Source organism: Grus americana, chromosome 7, assembly GCF_028858705.1.
Source record: "Grus americana isolate bGruAme1 chromosome 7, bGruAme1.mat, whole genome shotgun sequence".
In the NCBI taxonomy this organism is placed as follows: Eukaryota; Metazoa; Chordata; class Aves; order Gruiformes; family Gruidae; genus Grus; species Grus americana.
Window position 1 is genome coordinate 30,996,395 of NC_072858.1, and position 18,538 is coordinate 31,014,932.

Below are 18,538 nucleotides of genomic sequence, written 5' to 3' on the forward strand. Positions count from 1 at the left end.
GCTTTTAAATAGTTTGAGTTATTCTTGGGAAGTACAACGTAGTGGAAAGGACAAGGACAATGATGTTTCTACAGCAGGGCTGTAACACGAGGGGGGGAAAGAAAAAAAAAAATATCTTTCATCTGACTAACATAAGCTAAGGGTGAAACGATCCATTTCCGGGTTCATTCAAAACCTTCACATCTCTAAACATAGTACTTGGGGAAAAATGTTTTATGCTGCTATGATTTTAAAAACATCTGCTAAGAAGCACAGTGTGAAAGCATTCAAAAGCCATCAGATATTTAGCTACAAATTTTTTCAACCACTTTTGAAACTGGTAACTTTGGCACTAAAAGCTTTGTGAAACAACATAGCTACTGCCCTTACAAAACCTGTATTTTCTTTAACATTACCAAAAAAAAAAACCAAGTCAAGCACAGACAGAAGGGGAAAAGAAGGATCAGCTAAAGATAACATAATGGCATTGCAGATGTGAGCAAAACTAGAGACTATTTTTCACTTGATTATCAATATTATAGACTCAAAATAACCAATATCTTGAGAAAAATATGCCCTAATTAACATTGGTCAAATAAGACCCTCGCCCCATCTCCAGGGTACAAAGTCTGCCACCTTTGCCACCTTAAACCTGCTCTTTAAAGAATGCATGGCAACTAATAACAAATTCCACAAGGAACCAAATATAAACAAATTCAGTTTTTCAGATGAAAAAGTGGGGGAAAAAATCTGGAATATAGTTATAATACACTTGATTTATGCCTTCATAGTAATCCTAATGACAACTTTATCGCTTCCCTACTTCCATGTACACTTTATCAGAGAGTATTTCTCTTGAAAGCTTTCACCATCACCAGTCTGGGTTTGTTTTTTTTTTATTTTAACTACTCCAAACATTTAAAAAAAAAAATCTAAAGGCACAAAGCAGCTAGGGAAAACCATCACAATCAAAGGAAGCTTCTCTTAGTCATTTGGGATAGGTCAGCACAGATAAATGATGATTTATACAAAATCCAATGGAAGCAAAGAAATCTGTTTGTCAGCCCCCTGCCTCTAAAACAAAACAAGCAGCTATCAGAAGATAGCTTTTAAACCCAGAACATTTACATTCACTAGATTTGTTTCTTTTCTTTTTTAAACAGGAATGTTCTCAATACAGTGAAAACCTATGGAAGAGATTCTCAGGATGTATCTTTACATTGTCTCAAAGCAGAAAGTATCCACAAACACTTAAGACACAATATAATTAAAACTCTATATCTGGTATGTGTAGATATTCCTTCTATGGCAATTCAGAGTCAGTAGTCTGATGCAACAGTCATTGTGATGGTGCTTACACAATACCACTTAAAAGACACTTAACTGTTTTGCTGAGAAAGCACAGAAAACTAACAATAAGCCTGCAATTCAGTACTCAATGCTATTTCTCCTCTACAATGCTTAGCTTCTAATGTTTTGAATGTGTACAAGATGCATATTCACCCTCACTCCAGAAAGGCTCACAATTTGTTCAATATGGGGACAAACTCCTTTCTGCTACTGTGAAAAGAAAACCCTTCACAGCACACTCAAAAGACCTTTTCAGTTTAGATTTTAAAAAGGTAATCTGATGTAATGAAAATTGTTTGAAAACGTCTGGACTAAAATGAAATCCAGCAAGGAGCAATGGATAGGCTATTTTCAGCCTTGGGACATTTTGTTTCTTGCTTAAAAGCCTACATTTGTAGTGCTGACATCTCTGCACAATGCTCACTTCTGTTAGTACTGTCCAAACAATTATAAAAATGATTTATCCAAAATCCAGTCACCAGAACAATTTGGTACTTTAAAATTCCTTGTATTCCAGTATCACTGATCACAGCAATCATTTTTTGAAGCACATACAGGAAAGACTGACATGGCTCATAAGACCTGCTAGGAGACAAGAGTGAGGGAAAGCTTTATTAGAACTTAAAAATCTCTCAAGATATGCATGTACTTAACAGTAATAGTAGTGGGTGCTCTTAAACAGTCTGGTCTTTTTCAAATGAGTGAAAATCCAGAGCTCAACCATAATCCAACTAGACTATATTACAGTTGCATCATCTTCAGATGTTGCATTTATAGTCTTTTTTTTGATGAAAAATGGAAGTGTAATTTCCAAAACTGTACACATGATTTCCAAAATTTCTTAAGGTTATTAAGTTTAAGGTTATTAAATTAAGGTTATTAAGGTTAAGACCACACACGCGTAAAAGTCTGTGTGGTTCTGTGGCTGTTCAAAATTTTGCAATTGAAGTAGAATATTTCATTGACAAGACAATTTCATTCAAATCAGCTCAGTTATCTCAAAACACAACCAATTCTTCTTAGAGAAGCAGCAGACATACTGCCAATATTTGCACATCTGATTTTTCTGCTCAGTTCCCAAACATTTCATACGCTTCGTCTTAACTCACTCACTTGCATCTGACATTTTCTGAAAGTACCAAGCTCATGCCAAATGTGCTGGTATACTCCATAGCAACATACATTCAAATGAGAAACTATAGTTTGGGAAAAAAAAAGCACACTAAAGATTCTTTAGATAATATCCTAGGTTTTACTAGGCTTATGTCACAATTCAGAAGTTCAATAACATACATTTGTTAGCTTTTTCAGTGAAATATAAGAGTTTCTTCTATTTATTTTAATTATTCCTAAGTGCAAAGCATTGACTAACAGAAACAAGACTCATTGTAATATGCTCCACCACTCCCCACTCCAAGAATATTCTCCTAAATTCTGGAATCTGCACAGAACACCTGCAGTAAAAAAAAGTGTTATCTTACAAGTGTATGCACATATCCATATGAATATTGCTAGGCCAAAATTTAAATAGTAAGGATTTGTACAAATGAAAAATAATTTCTAGTACAACAATTAACTTTAATTTTTCAAGAAAAGACTTTTGGAAGAGCAAAACATCTGTAATATGGATGTGTGTTATTTATGGAAAATAGAAAAACTGTATTTATAAATTAATTTATTTACATATTTATCTTGCATATTATATATTAATAAGTTTTTTTATGTACTTGTAAGTGACATTTATAGAAAATTTGAAAAAGGTATTAAGTGAGGTTCTAGAAATTTACAGGTAGACACTTGCATGTAAAAGCAGACAATAATGAAGCTTCACATATTGACTGTTCCGGACTTCTAAAAGGATCTAGCATCCAGAAGCATGATAGTCATGCAAGTTTTAATGGAAAGAAGCAGGGAGAAATGGGATTCCTTTTCTAATCCTGTTTCAAAACTAATTACAGCTGTAATTGTAAGACAAACATTTTTAATAGCCCATATTCTATATCATGTAAAAGTATAATGAAAGGGGGAAGAAAAATAACAATATAGTCCTTCAGCTTGACAACTGACCTTGTTTTCTTGCTACATAGCTTTTTTATCAGATTTTAGGATACGCTGAGATTCGTGCCATAAAAAACCCCCTGCTAACAGCCAGTTTTGAGGCTAAAACCAGTGAACTCATGCTTGACTGGAAAAGGAGAAAAAGGAGCACAGATAAAGTGGTCTGGTAACATACTTCCTTTTCCTTCATGCTGCAGGTTCTTCTCTGGAATTAAGTATAGACAGAAGAAGGAACTGGCCTTTTTAAAGAGCATTAGCATGTTTCTTTAAACCTCACACAAAAATACAAATGTAAAGGTTATACAGCTTCTTTCATGATAGAAAAGGATTTCCTGAATGCTGAATTCATATGAGAATCAACAGCAAATATGCAGATCCTGGTCATTAAATAGATTGACAGCCTTCAAAGAGCTTTCCCAAAAGGCAAAAAGACCACAAGACATCCATAAATAGGCACTGCAGACACACACATGCTTTTTCCAACACTAAAAGTCAAATCTAATGGTTGGAAACTGAGTATTATACAACGGCAAATGAGAGAATGCCTTTATAAAGATACTGATAGCATATCCCCTTTAAGTCTTCCTACTTGCATCAAGTAGGCACCAAGGACAAAGTTCTGCAGAGAGCCTGGAAAACCAAATTTTAAAAGGCATAAGTGCCTTCAAGTGAGGTTGATTTTAAATGTCAATTATCTTTATTATTTTATCCTCCTAAAAGAGGCTACTGTATAGATCCCCATGCCTTTCTGACAGCAACATCTCATATTGGTACTACACCACAATACAGCCTGCGTGACAAGGCCACTTCTGCCTCTCAACTTCAACCCTGCAAAGTCGTAAGAATGTAAAAATGGACAAAACTTCATGAAAGCTCTAAAACCTGTCTGATAGTGATCAACAAAAGATGCCTAGAAAAGTCTAAGAGCAAGAAAAAGCAAGTAATCAGCAGCACTTCCTCACAATGTCCTTTACTCGTAGTAATCAGTTTCAGAAATTTCCAGAGTCCATCACAGTATCTCTGTATGTCAATGGGATCTTTCTACCAGCAATTTCTCCAAATCCCTTTGAAGCCTGATGTAAAGCCATAGCATCCTCTACATTCCCTGACAAGGAGTTCCACAGCCTTTTCAGTATCTAAGTAATTATTTTTGTCTGGTTTTGAAAACCTTACCCGCTAGGAACACTCATCCGGTGTCCTTTAACTGTTGCACTAGAAGAATGAACAGCCATTTCCTCTTCACTCTCTCTTACATTCATTTTGGACACCACTGTTATACCCTTTCCTAACTTCTCTCTTAACTAAAATGAAAAGATGAGACAGTCCTAGCTTATTTAGACAGTCCTCATATGGAAACTACTACATACTTTCACACCATTCCTGACTTTGCTCATTAAATCTTCTCCATTTCACAAACACAAACTTTCTGAGCTTGATCATCTTGGTGGAGAGTCCAGACAAACAAAAATAGTTACGGATACAATATGAACATCTGCAAGATGTACTGTGATCCATTTTTCAGATGACTCAGAGAAGCTCAGAGACAACCACTGTCTATGCCACACAAATTTACTTAAACTCCAATCTTCAGTACATGCTTCTTAAGAGATCAAACTTATGTCTAAACTATTTGCAATTTCCAATACATGAGTAATCACCAGAGGTTACAGTTTTTCTTTTAATGACATGCCTAAGTATTGGATTTAATCCTTTGCAGCACTGAAGAGCATACAGACATTACTTCACAAAGTAACTTTTTAAACACAAATATTCTGGGAATTCTAAATGCTAACAGTCCTGTATACATAACATGAGTCCCTCTCTCTGCTTTGCATGTACAAAAAAGCAGCAAGAGTACCTAAAAATCAGATAACTAGATCTGATTCTTTCCTTTTACTGAAGCATTATCAGGGGAGCCTGTAACTTAGATAACTAGCAAGTAAGGATTGAAAAGCATATGAGCATATTCCCTTGTTTTCTGACACTAAAATGATGTAAATGCTACGGTTTTTCTCCAAGTTTTAAAGGAGTTTAGAAGTCTGAAATTAAATCATGGGAGCAATAAAAGCGCCCATTGTTGCTTCATTGCCTGCAAAGTTCTTTTTTGTCACTTTAAGTGTCTGTCTGACATATTTTTCAGTAATTTGTTATTAAGCATTGCTGCTAAATCTCAGAAGTTTTAGATGGGACCAAATAACTCAGTTTGATACAGCTCTACCGTAAAGGACAAAAACAAGTTGTGAGGCTACTCACTGACTGGTTCATCTCAGAAGAGCTCAGATCTTAATGAGGACAGAGGTTCTATATCATGAAGGTTCCTGAAGCTTCACAACATAAATCCTGCTGACTTAAGTTCTTCTACACTATGCAACTAAAACTGAATTTAAAAGAAGGATCGCCTTTAAAGTTATACGCTACTTATAGAATATCATGTCATTTTCAGATTTAAACACTTGTCTATTCCTGAAAGAGCAGGACAGATGCAAGCAATAAGAGGAAGAGTTCATGAAGCAACATTAACAAGAACTATGCTTAAGCTCTAAGAGACTTTAAAGCAATACAATAAAATAAAGCATGTTCAGAACAAGCAGGTTCAATCTACAGCAGCAGACCATGTGACTGTCTTAAATGATAAAGCCCTACTTTTTCCTTTAAATAAAATTGCTGTTGCTGCAGATTAGTCTAAAATATAAGCCTTGAATGACCTCACTAGACTTTATTTCACGCATTTGGGAAAAAGCAAAAGAATTTGGTCTTGCCTGGAAGCAGAAGGGCAAATCTACAAGAAAGAAAAAAACCCCCACTACTACAGTATGTACCACTGTTGATCGAAAGCACGTAATAAATACCCAACCTATCATCATTCACATAAATAAAACTCATCTACACCACACTGTGGGTCCCAAGCCAGCTTCATCCACAGCGGTTTCCTCACATTTCCTTTTCTGCTTGTTTACTCTTTCCTGTTTGACTTCTGGAGAAACAGATGCAAGGATGACTTCCAAGTGACAAAATTTTGCAATTAAGAAGAAAAATGTTAGCACTAGTAATTTTCATCCACTAAGTAATAACTTGAATAAATCCTAAGCCTATTTGCCAATGTTAACAAACAGATGGCAAAACAAATCAATACAACAGTGAGGAAATTCTGTACAGGACAACAAAACTGTCAGATGTTGAAGCAAATAAGCCCCCAAGAGCTTTATGTACATTATTGATGGGTGCTATGAACTTTTTAAAACAAACAAAAAACCTCCAAGCTTTCAAATGTACTTCGCTGTACAAATAGGAATTTTACTTCCACACATAGGCTAGCATCCAAAAGATTCTTTTGAAAATAGTGTGAGGGCTCCCTCTTTTGACAACAATTCGAACAAACTGTAGAACTGGTCAGCCTATGTGTGTCAGGGTATGGTGGTTTGGAAAATTCCTGGCTCACATACATGATACTTCCCACTAGTTAAGAAAGCTAAAAGTGTTTTACTCTTAAAGGAAAATAACTTAAGTCCAAGAAACTAGTAATTATCATCATTATTCTTTGAATCTTACAAGTAGGATTTAAAAGTCATGCATATTTTGACTGTGTAACTTGGAAGGAAACTGCTTAGAATAGGAAACTCAATGTAAGACTGATATGAAAGCATTTAACAGATTAATAGATAAAATGAGCTGTGTCCAGAATCAGAAGATAAAATAACAAATAGTACTTCATAATTTATCAAGCACAGACCTACTGAAGTAATATCTGAATACACTGGCCCCACAAATCATTAAAATAGACATCATTAGATTTGTGGATCCAGCTCCCTTCTAAATCAGACCACAGAATCCTTGGTTAAGAATGCACTGGAAGTCAATAGTGCCCAAGAATATAAATAGGTATTTGAGAATCACAGACTCTGCTTTAATCCTTTTCTTTTAATATATATGTGTGACTTTTGCGCTATGTTGAGCTGCTGCCCCTCCCTCCCACCCCGCTGATTACTCAAGCCAGCTTTCCTTTCAACCAAGCCTCTCAACTTTTGCTGAGAAAATATCACCTGAAACAGTGCCCCTGCTCCCTCAAAGCCATAAGGTAAACAAGAAAATACACGGGCCAATGGTAAGCCCTTAATCATTTAACTCTCAAATATAGTAAGTCCAAAATTCACACTTGACTACAGCTAGTATATTTAGGTATTTCCACAGAGGATCAACTTTTCACTCAATAGCTGCTCACTTAAGCAGACTGCAAACAATCTTTGAAAACAGATGTCTTGTTAATTTACAAAGCTTGAAGAGTTCACACATCCCAAGATGTATCCTCTCCATATGTTCTGTTCACTAAACTCAATACATTCAATAAACACAGCCAGGGTAAGATTTTTCTATTGTGGTCTACAAGAAGCCACTGCCTTATAGTGCTTCACTGTTCCTTATTTAATATACTGCTGCACACTCTTCACCTTGGTCTAAAATCCATGTTTTGAAACAGCTCTCCTCCCTTCATCTGGGAACCTCACAAATAAATCATCATTCTCAGGTGATAGAAATTGCCTTTTCACCCTCAGTGAAAGATTGATGCCCAATACACCATTTATTTCCCTATTGTTCCTCTCTTCTGTGGAGACAGCTGATATTACTTACTCTCCCTGGCCGATGATCTCTGAATCTAATCACCCATAGTTTCCAAACTCCCAGATGCACAATATGAATGCATCAGGACAAGCTCAGTTGTGTTTGTAACAATATGATGGAAATTTGGCACATTCCTGAGTCACATTTTTAAGTAAACAGTGCTTGCACTTTAAAACATTCTAATAATTTAAATATGTATTCTTTAATAACACAAGAGTGAACAGTTAAACAGGCCAAGTTAATTTTGGTTAGTACAAGAGTCAACAGGAGCAAAGAGGCCAAACGTCCACAGCCTCTGTCATCCAGCCATGACAGCCTGAAAGACAGAGACACCTCACAGATGAGAGGAGGGAGCACTACACTGGCAAGACGGGCAAACACGGTAGCTCTCATGACTAGCAAGTATGATACCACCAGTATTTTTACAGGTACCTTCTGTCAGTAATAACAATGCTGTGTGGCATGCAAAACAAAACTCATTCTGTAAAATAGCAGTCCCTGCATGCAATGGAAATAGGCAATAGAAAGAACAGTTCCTCTGATCACATGAATTAAACAGATACCTAATTTTAAACATAAGTAACTAACAAAATTAGCTTAAAATCAAATTTAGTTTCCACTGAACCTTAATACAGCTTAGCAACAAGAAAACAAGCACACGTGTTTTGAAAGCACTTCTGAGTTGGTGGAAGAAAAAATACAACAATTTCTATTGCATCTCATTTAATCTCTCATACTGCTTTAATTAGCATAGTTTCTTATTGTCAGTCAGGATGTACATTAAATAATAGTCCAACTTGCATTTGTCGCCTACTATTCATTTTTATTTTCCATCCTCTTCCAGGAAGGTAATAAAGTCATAAAAACCACCCCAAACTTTCAAAGGCTCTACAGTTTAAATTCATCATCTCAACACATAGCAAAATTTTACTGCTAGACCAGCAAAGCACACTCTTTACAAACACCACTGTAATATAACATTTAAGTTGTTTAAGAAAGGAAAAAAAAAGAGCAACACTTTTTAAAACAAGAAACCATTACACTGGAAACACTAATACAATTTCTTAATAAATCTGGTTTTCATAAGACAGAGAAAAGGCATTTCTCATCTTACCTTCAGTAACCTGAGGTGTTACTGAAAACTTAAACTACCCGCTTAAGATTTAAAATGTGCCCAGTTTATAAAGTATAATTATCATGTCAACTGAAGTTACCAAATAACTGTCCACACAGACGATGACTGCAAAACCTTTACTTTTTTAAACTGCAAATAAAGCCAAAAGCATTGAGACATATAGACAAAGTAGTCATTTGTATTTTACATTTCTTCCTATTTTAAATCAACTTGGTTTACCTTCTCACAGAAGTCGGTAAGAGCTGTGAAGTCCCATTTCTTGGAATAAGCAACGTTGTACCTCAGTATGGCCTCCTAGGAAAGAGCACAACAAAATAAAGCATAGAGATACTTGTTAACAGAAGAAAAGATTGTATGAAGTTTTCTTTTTGAAGCAACAGTACCATCTAGTGGCTAAAACCTGTCACAGAGCCTACCGAAATTCATAAAACTACTAATATGATGTGACTCCATGATACTGAATCCTGTTTTTTAGGTTTAGTATTGAGTAAGCTTTAGTCTACAGGGTTTTCCTCCTAGCACAAAAGAAGATCCTGCTTGGATCTCCTTACAACATAAACATTCCCCACTCCATACTTGCTCTGTTTAAGAATACCAAAACAAACTGTCCCTTGGCAATATAGCAGAAGTTTTACCAGCTGAGGAACTTAAAGAATCAGAACCACAACAAAATTAAATAGGCTTTTTACAACAACAGCCACCTTTAAAAAATTATCAAGAAAAAATATCAAATAAAATATTATTATCAAGAGAAGTTTCATTAGTTGCCGGGGGAGCACTATTTATTTGTTTAAAGTTTATCTGCAGCTTTTGCATCCTCCTCCTTCCCTGCCTTTCAGGTATAATCTAAATTATATTATTCTTCATTAAAAAAACATAACAACAATTCTAAGCTGCTCCAAATTAGAATTCATTAAAAGTCAATGAGAACTATAAGAGTTATCAACAGAGCATTAGTCTCCAAAATTTACAGATTTTTGTCAGCAGCTTGAATTGTTGCAATTTTAGTGGAGTATACTGGTGTGAACAGTTACTGTTTCAAACTCTCTCACCTGTGCATTGCCCTACCATCTGGTTATAGAAAAACCCTACATACTATATTTACCACTAATTAGTAGATACTGCTGGACACACGCAGCTTTGTGTAGACTTATAGAAGACAATTCATTTTAATAATACATAATAAATTCAGTGGTAACACTTAAGACTCATTAGGACCATTAATTCATTAGGGAATCCCTTGAACAGCATAGATTTTTTGAAATTTATTTTTATAAGTGATTAAACAAATAGGACTGAGCCAGAATCACTAAAAGTACACAGAGAGCCTGAATGTACTTATATGCATATAGACTTGATTTCATATTAACAAGCTTACCTTCAAATCATGTGAGCAAGTAAATTTGTTAAGTAAGGCAGTTTGGATTAGTTCCCATCGACTTCCAGCAGTTCTATCTCCGTTCTTTAAAACAAAAGCCCAAAACAAAGTCAGATTAAGTTATTCAGAAAGACATAAATACTAGTAATTGTCTTCCTTGCCACTTTTTTTTTAAATAAAGTTTGCTTTATCTGTGAAGTTCTTTAAAAATAAACCACATATTTTGAGTGACCGTAACTTCTAGTCCACTACATTTTACTTCCTTAAGAGCTCCTTTTTAACTGAAGCATTCACAAAACTCATAGAGCTCTTTTTCACACATGCAGCATTCTTCCTCACATCATCTCAAGGACAAATAACGTTCAGTACATTCCTCATGAATAAAGTGGATTTTGCAGACAAAACACAACCACAGTTTATAAAATCCACAACTCAAATATAAACTGAACTGACTTTATAAAAACATAATATTAAGAATAGTAAGGACACAGACTATAAAAGCATATTGCTGTGGCTGACTTTTGCGCCAACCCAAACTTAAGACATCCTGTGATAGTTTTCCTCAACAGAAAGTCTTATTGCCCGTTGCAGGGAATAATGACATTTCTTATGAGACTACCACAAGGGCAGAGACAACTCATCTTGCTCAACTGGCAACAAAGATCTTATCAACACTATATCTGAAACATCAACTAAATTAATTTTTTACTGTATCTGTAAAATTGATAAATGAAAATATTGAGTATTTCCTAGAGGCTATAAAAATTCTGTTTCAGATTCAAGTATCAATCAGTATACAATCTTCACTACAGGACATGTTGATTTTATTCACCACAGTCTAAAGTATTTCAGTGGGTATGTTTAAGTCTCAAGCAGTGAGAAGAAATACCAGATCAACAAACCATGCAGAGACAACTCTAATCTCTCCGCCACTGCTTCAGCAGAACAGCAGTCAGGTACACCTAACTATCAGCAATACCTGACAATATTATAATCAAAATGTCATTACAAATTCATTCACATTTGTTGGCATCCCAAATTGCTTCCCAGAAAAAATATATAACTTATAAATACCTAAGTCTATAAATATATTTATAAGCTTATATTCTATATAAGTATAGAAATATATACACCATCAAATCAATGGCTAGGTAAAATAATTAATAGGGGAAAAGAAAAAAATCGTCTGCTCTGCCTGAAGCATCATGACCCAGAATCCAGCTTTTCAGACCAGGTACGTTCATCTACTTGATTTTCCAATTTCATACACACAGTTTGCCAACCAGGCAGATGCAGTAAACTGAAAAACTCATCTATATGTAAACAAACTCACTTGATTACACAACCATAAATACTCTATCTTACCTCATCCTCCATAGGGTACAAATTTTGTTCTGAGCAGGGCATTTTAACATGTTTGTTGTCCCATAAATCTTTGTAGTGAGTTGGAAAAGGTTTAGGCACCTCTCCTTCCCTCAGAAGATCTACCTGCAACACAGAAGGAGGGGGGAAAAAAGCTCAGACTCTACTTTCAAGTTTTTAAATAGAAGAAAAAAAAAAGTAAGCAGAAACATAGTTATAAAAAAAGCTCTCATCTACAGTCATCCTTTTTGGAAAGAGGAAAGCTACAAACTAACCACATGGTGGCTATTCGGTTCAGAAAAAATCCATCTGTTACTCATACAATATACTTGGCGAAAAGAACACTACCTTATCATTTGACCTCTTGAAACACATCAAAATTATTTTATGTCCCATTATCAGCTAAGGCCTCCTTATTTATGAATTTAAGTATCTACAGAGTTTCATCCTAGTATTTGCAAAATGTAGTTTCAAATGTAACCATACTTGTGTGTAGAAATAATATTTTTTAACCTAAAGCTGAAGAGGATGAGAAATCATCATAGATAATAGCCATATTTCAAGTTTACTCCACAGAATATCAGAAATGTAAAAATAAATAACATGATGATCTTAAAGACTTAATCTGCTATGTGTACAGCGTTCTGGCAACACCGATTCTCTCAGAATTTGCATTTAAACTTAATGTGCTTTTCTTTTGTTTGGGATTTATTCATGACCCTACAGGTTTCTGGTCACATGCTTTATTTCAACAATAATTTGACTGCATGCTACTCCAAAGGATTACAGGCAAATATATCAGATTTGATCTAAAATGCAGTGGTAAAATTGCTAAAAACTCCTCTTCAGTCTTTGTCTTTTTCATATTTGGAATATCTTGAACCCAAAACAGAATCATATTAAAACAAAAATATAACTTGGAAATGTTGAAGTACAAATTTTACTTGCAGACATATTTAAAATTCCCACAGTTTACATCTCAGACAAGAAATTCTATGTAAAAGAAAAATACTTGTCCCTAACAAGCCAGAGGCAGTAAAAACATAATTACATTTCTTCTGGATCTTAATATCCTAATGCTGGGCATCAGAAAAGTTAAGTTTTCAGGAAAATCAGTTGCCCCAGTCTGCTCACAAGGAATGGCAAAGAAAGATCTCCACAACCTGCTTAATACTATAAGACTGACATTTGGCATTTCACATTATTGACCAATTTAGTAAGAAATTTAATTTCAGGTAACACACTGAATTATCGTACTCTGACGGTTACTGTATGATTGGCTGAGGGTCGCAGATGAGGAAGACGGGCCCCACACATAGGCATTCTTCTCATCTCTTCAATCGGTGTCCCAAACCATTTCTTATTAGTTGGAAGAGGAGGTGGCATATATTTAGGAATCTTTCTTCCTGGCCTTTGGGGTTTGAATTCACACTTTTCTTTCCTGCTGTTAAAATAAAATATGTTGAAACATTTTATTTCCACTGAAAAACCTGGTGGGCAAACACACAAGGTTACGTTTATAATAGTTTATTTGCTAGCCTTTGCTGTGGCCCTAGGCAAAAGCTTTGGGGAAAACCCCTGCCATCAACCACCACCTCCTCCCCAACCCACACAACTACACAATGTCTATGAAAACACTCTTTTCCACAGGCTTACAAGCACCTCCGCAGGACTGCAGTGGGTTAGTAAGACAGGGTTTTCCTCTACAGAGTCATGCTCTTTCCCAACAGGATCTACCTACCCAGGGGCAGCAGACTCACTGGTCTGCATTTGTAAGGATACCCTCTACAGCCCCTTCTCAACTGTTAGAAAACAGACACATGTGCATGCACAGATGTAAAAAAAAAAAAAATACCAAACTTCTTAATGACTCTTTTACACTAAGGTTGCATTTTTCATGTCAGGCATACAATACTTGCAATGGAAGTAGAAATTGAAAAGTAATCCAAAAAACACTTGCAAAATTCAAATACATGCAAAAGCAGACAAACTAATCTTCTTTAACGATCAAAGGTATTTGCATGGATCTATGATATCTTAGGGAAGAAAAATCTGAACCTGCTGTATGTTTGATGTAACATACCAGATGTTTCTCTTGCAAGAGAAAGTACTCAGAGTGAAACGCAAAACAAGTTAAAAGCCTACACTTTGAGGTACTGTTTAGACCTCTAAATTCCCCATAGTGAACTTACTCCACCCTTGGATAAAGATGTTGTCCAACCAGTTCACTGTGTCTATGCATATGCCAGTATTGTCTCGTGCAGACAATGCCTCCAACCTGGCCAATGACAGGTAAATGGTGTAGCCACATTGGCATGACACTGGGTACAGGCCCACTGTGCTCATCTGAGAGCCAAAGGATAATTCTGGCACAGCATTACTGACAACTGAAACGTGTTTAACACACTACTGCTGCTTTCTCTGCAAGTTAAGATCTGAGCCACTCTATTATCTGCTGTAGACCTGGCCTAACGAAACCCAGCAGGAAAGCTTTTAAGATTTTCTAATTGCCCTCTTAAGCACTATAGGTAATACCATTCTTTTGCCTACCACTGAGGTTTATAATCTTGTTTAGGCCCCAAAAAGAAAAGAAAAAATAATCTCTGACTTATACCCTACCTCACTAATTATTCTGTAAGGCGCTGCTAGGATTCCCATCTATCCACACAGCAAAACTTTTGCGTGAGTTTGCCTTCTCAAATGTGGATTTACTGCAACACGCTCTAGCACCGACAAATGCAAGCCTCAACCTCTGCTGCTTTCCTACAACAGTAATTCATTTAAACTAGTAAAAAGAGTACTCTCTAAACCCATCATTTTAACTTTTATGATCCCCTTTTCCATACTTTTTCAGCAAATTCCTCATCCATCCATTTTTCCTAAGAACTACCTTTTTTGTTTTCCAAATCCACTCTCAGCCTACTCATCTCTTAAGACTCCTGCTGCTAGTTAGCCACCTTCTGTCACCCTCTTCTTCATTTCCTTCAGAAGTATGGCTCGTGCTGCTCCTCACATCCAGAAAGGAATTCCCAGTAAAGGTGTGCAAAACTACTTTCTTGCCCTACTCAAAGGACTTGAGTCTACTGAGATAATTGCTGCTTGCACCAACACACACAGTTCTCTCATTTCTGCTTTCTCCTTTACTGTTTATTCAATTTCTCAGCTCCCATTGAAATCTGAGCTCTTCAGAGATTATCCTTTTGTACTTACACAAGACCTTGCATGCGGAGCCCTGGGTCATACTCAGGGCTTCTATTTCCATTGATGTAATGTGTAATCACCAGTCCGTCTGTCTCCCAAATTATGAATAAAGCAAAAAACCCCACCAAACCAAAACACACTCACGCACATCTCTACAACTGCTTTCAAAAATGAAATTTTTCATGTCTATTTCAATCAAAGCATCAGTAGCACTAATGCTTCAACAAAACAAATTCAGAATTTTTGACAGATGAAACTAAAAAAAAACCAAACAAGAAAACATCAATTTCCTCAAGTATTCTGAATGAAATCACACATGCTAGAGCTACACTCCATAAAACACTCCTGTACCACCATTCATTTTCAAGCATTAAAAATCCCATGATCTTAAGTCACTTCTTTGATAATCAACTTCCTACAGTGTCTTTAATTCCCCAATTTTAACAGATCTCCAATGATTTAAAAAGTTGCACTGGACAAATACATCCTTTAAAAAAACACAAGTAGTCCCATTGAAAATAAGTTACTTCAAGCTTACATCAAAGTTGTCTTTGTGTCTAAACCTACATTTTGCAAAATTCTTCCTACCATCCAGCCTCCAAAGTGCTATCACCAGAGGAAATTTTTGAAAAAAACAGATGAAGAGGCACACAGAATGGTACCTTTTCTCCTCAACTTTAGGTATCCTCATGAAGTGAGAGGTGATTTTGGAGTCTCTCTTCACACCCTGTTTTGCGCCTTTGCATTCTGATGATGGAGCAGGAGAGATCCCAGGTGGCTTTGTATGCAGACCATCCTCTTTAACAGAATTATCTGTTTCCTCAAAGCTTTCACAGCCCTTGGCAGAAAAACATGACTTTCTTGACTCCAGTTCAGCATCCCCATATTGAATCCTAAAAGATTTGTTTATGGATTTTGACATATTAATCTCCTCTCGCTCATCAAGAAATGGACTCGTTTCTTCATCAGCCTCTGACCCATGACAGCTATTTTTAGAGTTATCTACATCCATTGGCGACTCCGGTTCACTTTCTTTCTCAAAAGCAGGTGAATCCCCTGAACTGCTCTGATATTTGCTCAGTTTCCCAGGACCTCCAATATCAGATACACAAGCATCACAACCAGCATCTGAAAGTGGACTTTCTGGAACTACATCCCCTTCTTCTTGTTCACCCATTAAACAGACAGAATTGCAACTCTTCAGCTTCTGTGAGTTGCATGAAGCCACTTGTCTGTCTGTCTCAGTGTCTTTTGAAGAAATTTTTGTATTTCCCATTTTCAAGGAGCGGCCTGATGATAATTTCCTCTGAGTCCAATTGTCACTGCTTTCGTCACAGCCTCTCTGTGCCAGCTTGCCAGTTTTGTGCATCTGATCGATGTTGGCGTTTTTAAAGAGGTCTCCAGACTGCATCCCCTTCACAGGCTCTGTGTCTAAGACTGGATCTTTGTCCTCAGCCTCCCAGTTACACATGCTCCCTGTCTGAGGCAAGTTCACATGCTTTGCACCAACTTCCATAGATATTTTTGAATAATTCTGCTGACAAACATTCTCTAGCTTTGCCACATCATGCTCACAAAAGTTCTCTTTTTTAATGGAGGTCATCTTGGGATTTGCTTCAGTATTGTTATTAATTTTGCTGTGTAAGCTGTGGAAGAGAAGTAAGGGAATTTAAAGTCTCATCTCCAAATGAAATTTCTCTGTGTGTGTATATATATATATTTAAAGGAATGATTATAAGCATAAAATAGAAACCACAGAACTTTACCCATTAAACTCTGAGTTAGCACTACCAGGATCAACAAGTTTTACTGCACTGGGGAACACAGCTCAGTAACAACCTATTTACATTTAAAGACTCCAAAGGATGACGAATCAGCTCCTTACCTTAGAAATCTATCCCAGTGATTCCATTATCCTTATTTTCAAATCTAAACAGTATTAAGCTATTATTTAGTTATTTTCTTCAGATGAAAAAAAGTTAGAAGTCATGATAAAATCCTCCTTAACTTTCATTTTAATCAGTTAAATACAGTGAGCAAGGAAATCAATGGTTTTGTAACCACTCCCTCAGAGCTAGAAATTCATCTTTTAGAAGAGCAGGACACAGTAGTCCACAGTCTCAAAAACATCTTATTACTTCCTTATTTTTTTTGAAAAGTTGTGGGCTGCTTATAAAAAAAACACAGTACAAAAGCATAAGAGTAAAATATATTTAGATCTGATAATAAAAATTAAAAGACATATTAAATCAATTATCATTTTAAAGATAAAAATAACCTAATTTGCCCTGTGCTGTCTAACACAAAGAATGGAAAGAAATGTGTCCTAACGGTTACACACGGAAATGAAGAGAGTTTTGTATGAGCGGATGAAATCAAGACATTGGCAAGTCATTTCACACTTATGTAGTAATTTTTGTGTCAGTGTGTTGATAAAGAAAATACTTAAGACACCATATGAATATTAAAAACCCCTGACTAGTCTTGGTGAATAGATCACTTTGAAAAATACCTTCTCCTGAATGTATCGTTACAACATCGTATATAACCAATGCAAACGAAGCACACTAAACTCTGTGTGTCTGGTCATTCCCCAGTTTTCCATCTACACTAAATAAGAAAATACGCAATTATCACACAATCCTAAATTCAGTAACTAAACTTCTTAATAGAGTCCTGAAGGCATTAATTCTCTCCATGAATGATAACTGATCCTCTTCTAAAAGAGCACTCTGGATAAAGAGATAGTATTCACATCTTTACCACTACAGAACAAAAAGAAAAAAAAGGGGCTTGGAGCAACATATGATAGCTTAGAACTTCCCCCATAGGGAGATTATTTGAAAATAAAAGGATTTCAGAGGGTTTCATGTTATGGTAATTTAATTCCCCATCTATGCATTTGTTCCTGCACTACAAGTTTTGATGAACAAAAATGAAAGTTGTATTACTGCTGCCATCTTAATAAATGACTGTTTAAAGGTATTGACAACATCTGTTGCCAACTTAAGATAAGAAATCAAATCTAACACAAAGACAGTGTTCAAATTCAAATAAATTAAAATTATGATGTTAAATGCAATACAAAGGCACATGAAGTGTTCACACGACTAATCTGCTGCTGAAAACTGACTAAGCTGTAATCTGTCAGCAAGGCTGAAGGAGGGCATATAAAAGCAATACTCTAAAGTGAATCTTAAAAAAAAAATTAAAAAAACATTCCTTCCTTAAGCACCCTCTTAAGGTCTTTGCTCTACTGCAACCTGTGAGCCTGTAACTGAGTTCTGTGTACTTTTATATTAATTATCTTCACAAGGTTTCCTACCTTCTCTTGAACATTTTAGCACTGATATGGATTTCAGTTTCTATTTATTAACAAACATCAATAAGAAAAATAAAAATCAATGACCGCATTTACGAATGCAATTATAGAAAAGTAACATCTGATATTCCTCTGA

The 18,538-nt window shown here is 35.8% G+C and overlaps 1 protein-coding gene across 3 annotated transcripts in view; it reads right to left on the bottom strand.

Moving 5' to 3' along the window:
• Positions 1–18,538, bottom strand: part of PARG (poly(ADP-ribose) glycohydrolase) — a 67,393-nt gene that overhangs the window by 44,379 nt on the left and 4,476 nt on the right. For all 3 annotated transcript variants that reach the window (XR_008577876.1, XM_054831888.1, XM_054831887.1), the window contains exons 3-7: positions 15,743–16,726; positions 13,137–13,323; positions 11,883–12,005; positions 10,518–10,601; positions 9,359–9,433 (exon numbers count right to left, since the gene is read on the bottom strand). Coding sequence is in view for 2 of the 3 variants with exons in the window: in XM_054831887.1 (XP_054687862.1) it covers positions 9,359–9,433; positions 10,518–10,601; positions 11,883–12,005; positions 13,137–13,323; positions 15,743–16,726 (1,453 nt within the window). In the remaining variant the exon portion in view is untranslated. The remainder of the gene's footprint in view (positions 1–9,358; positions 9,434–10,517; positions 10,602–11,882; positions 12,006–13,136; positions 13,324–15,742; positions 16,727–18,538) is intronic.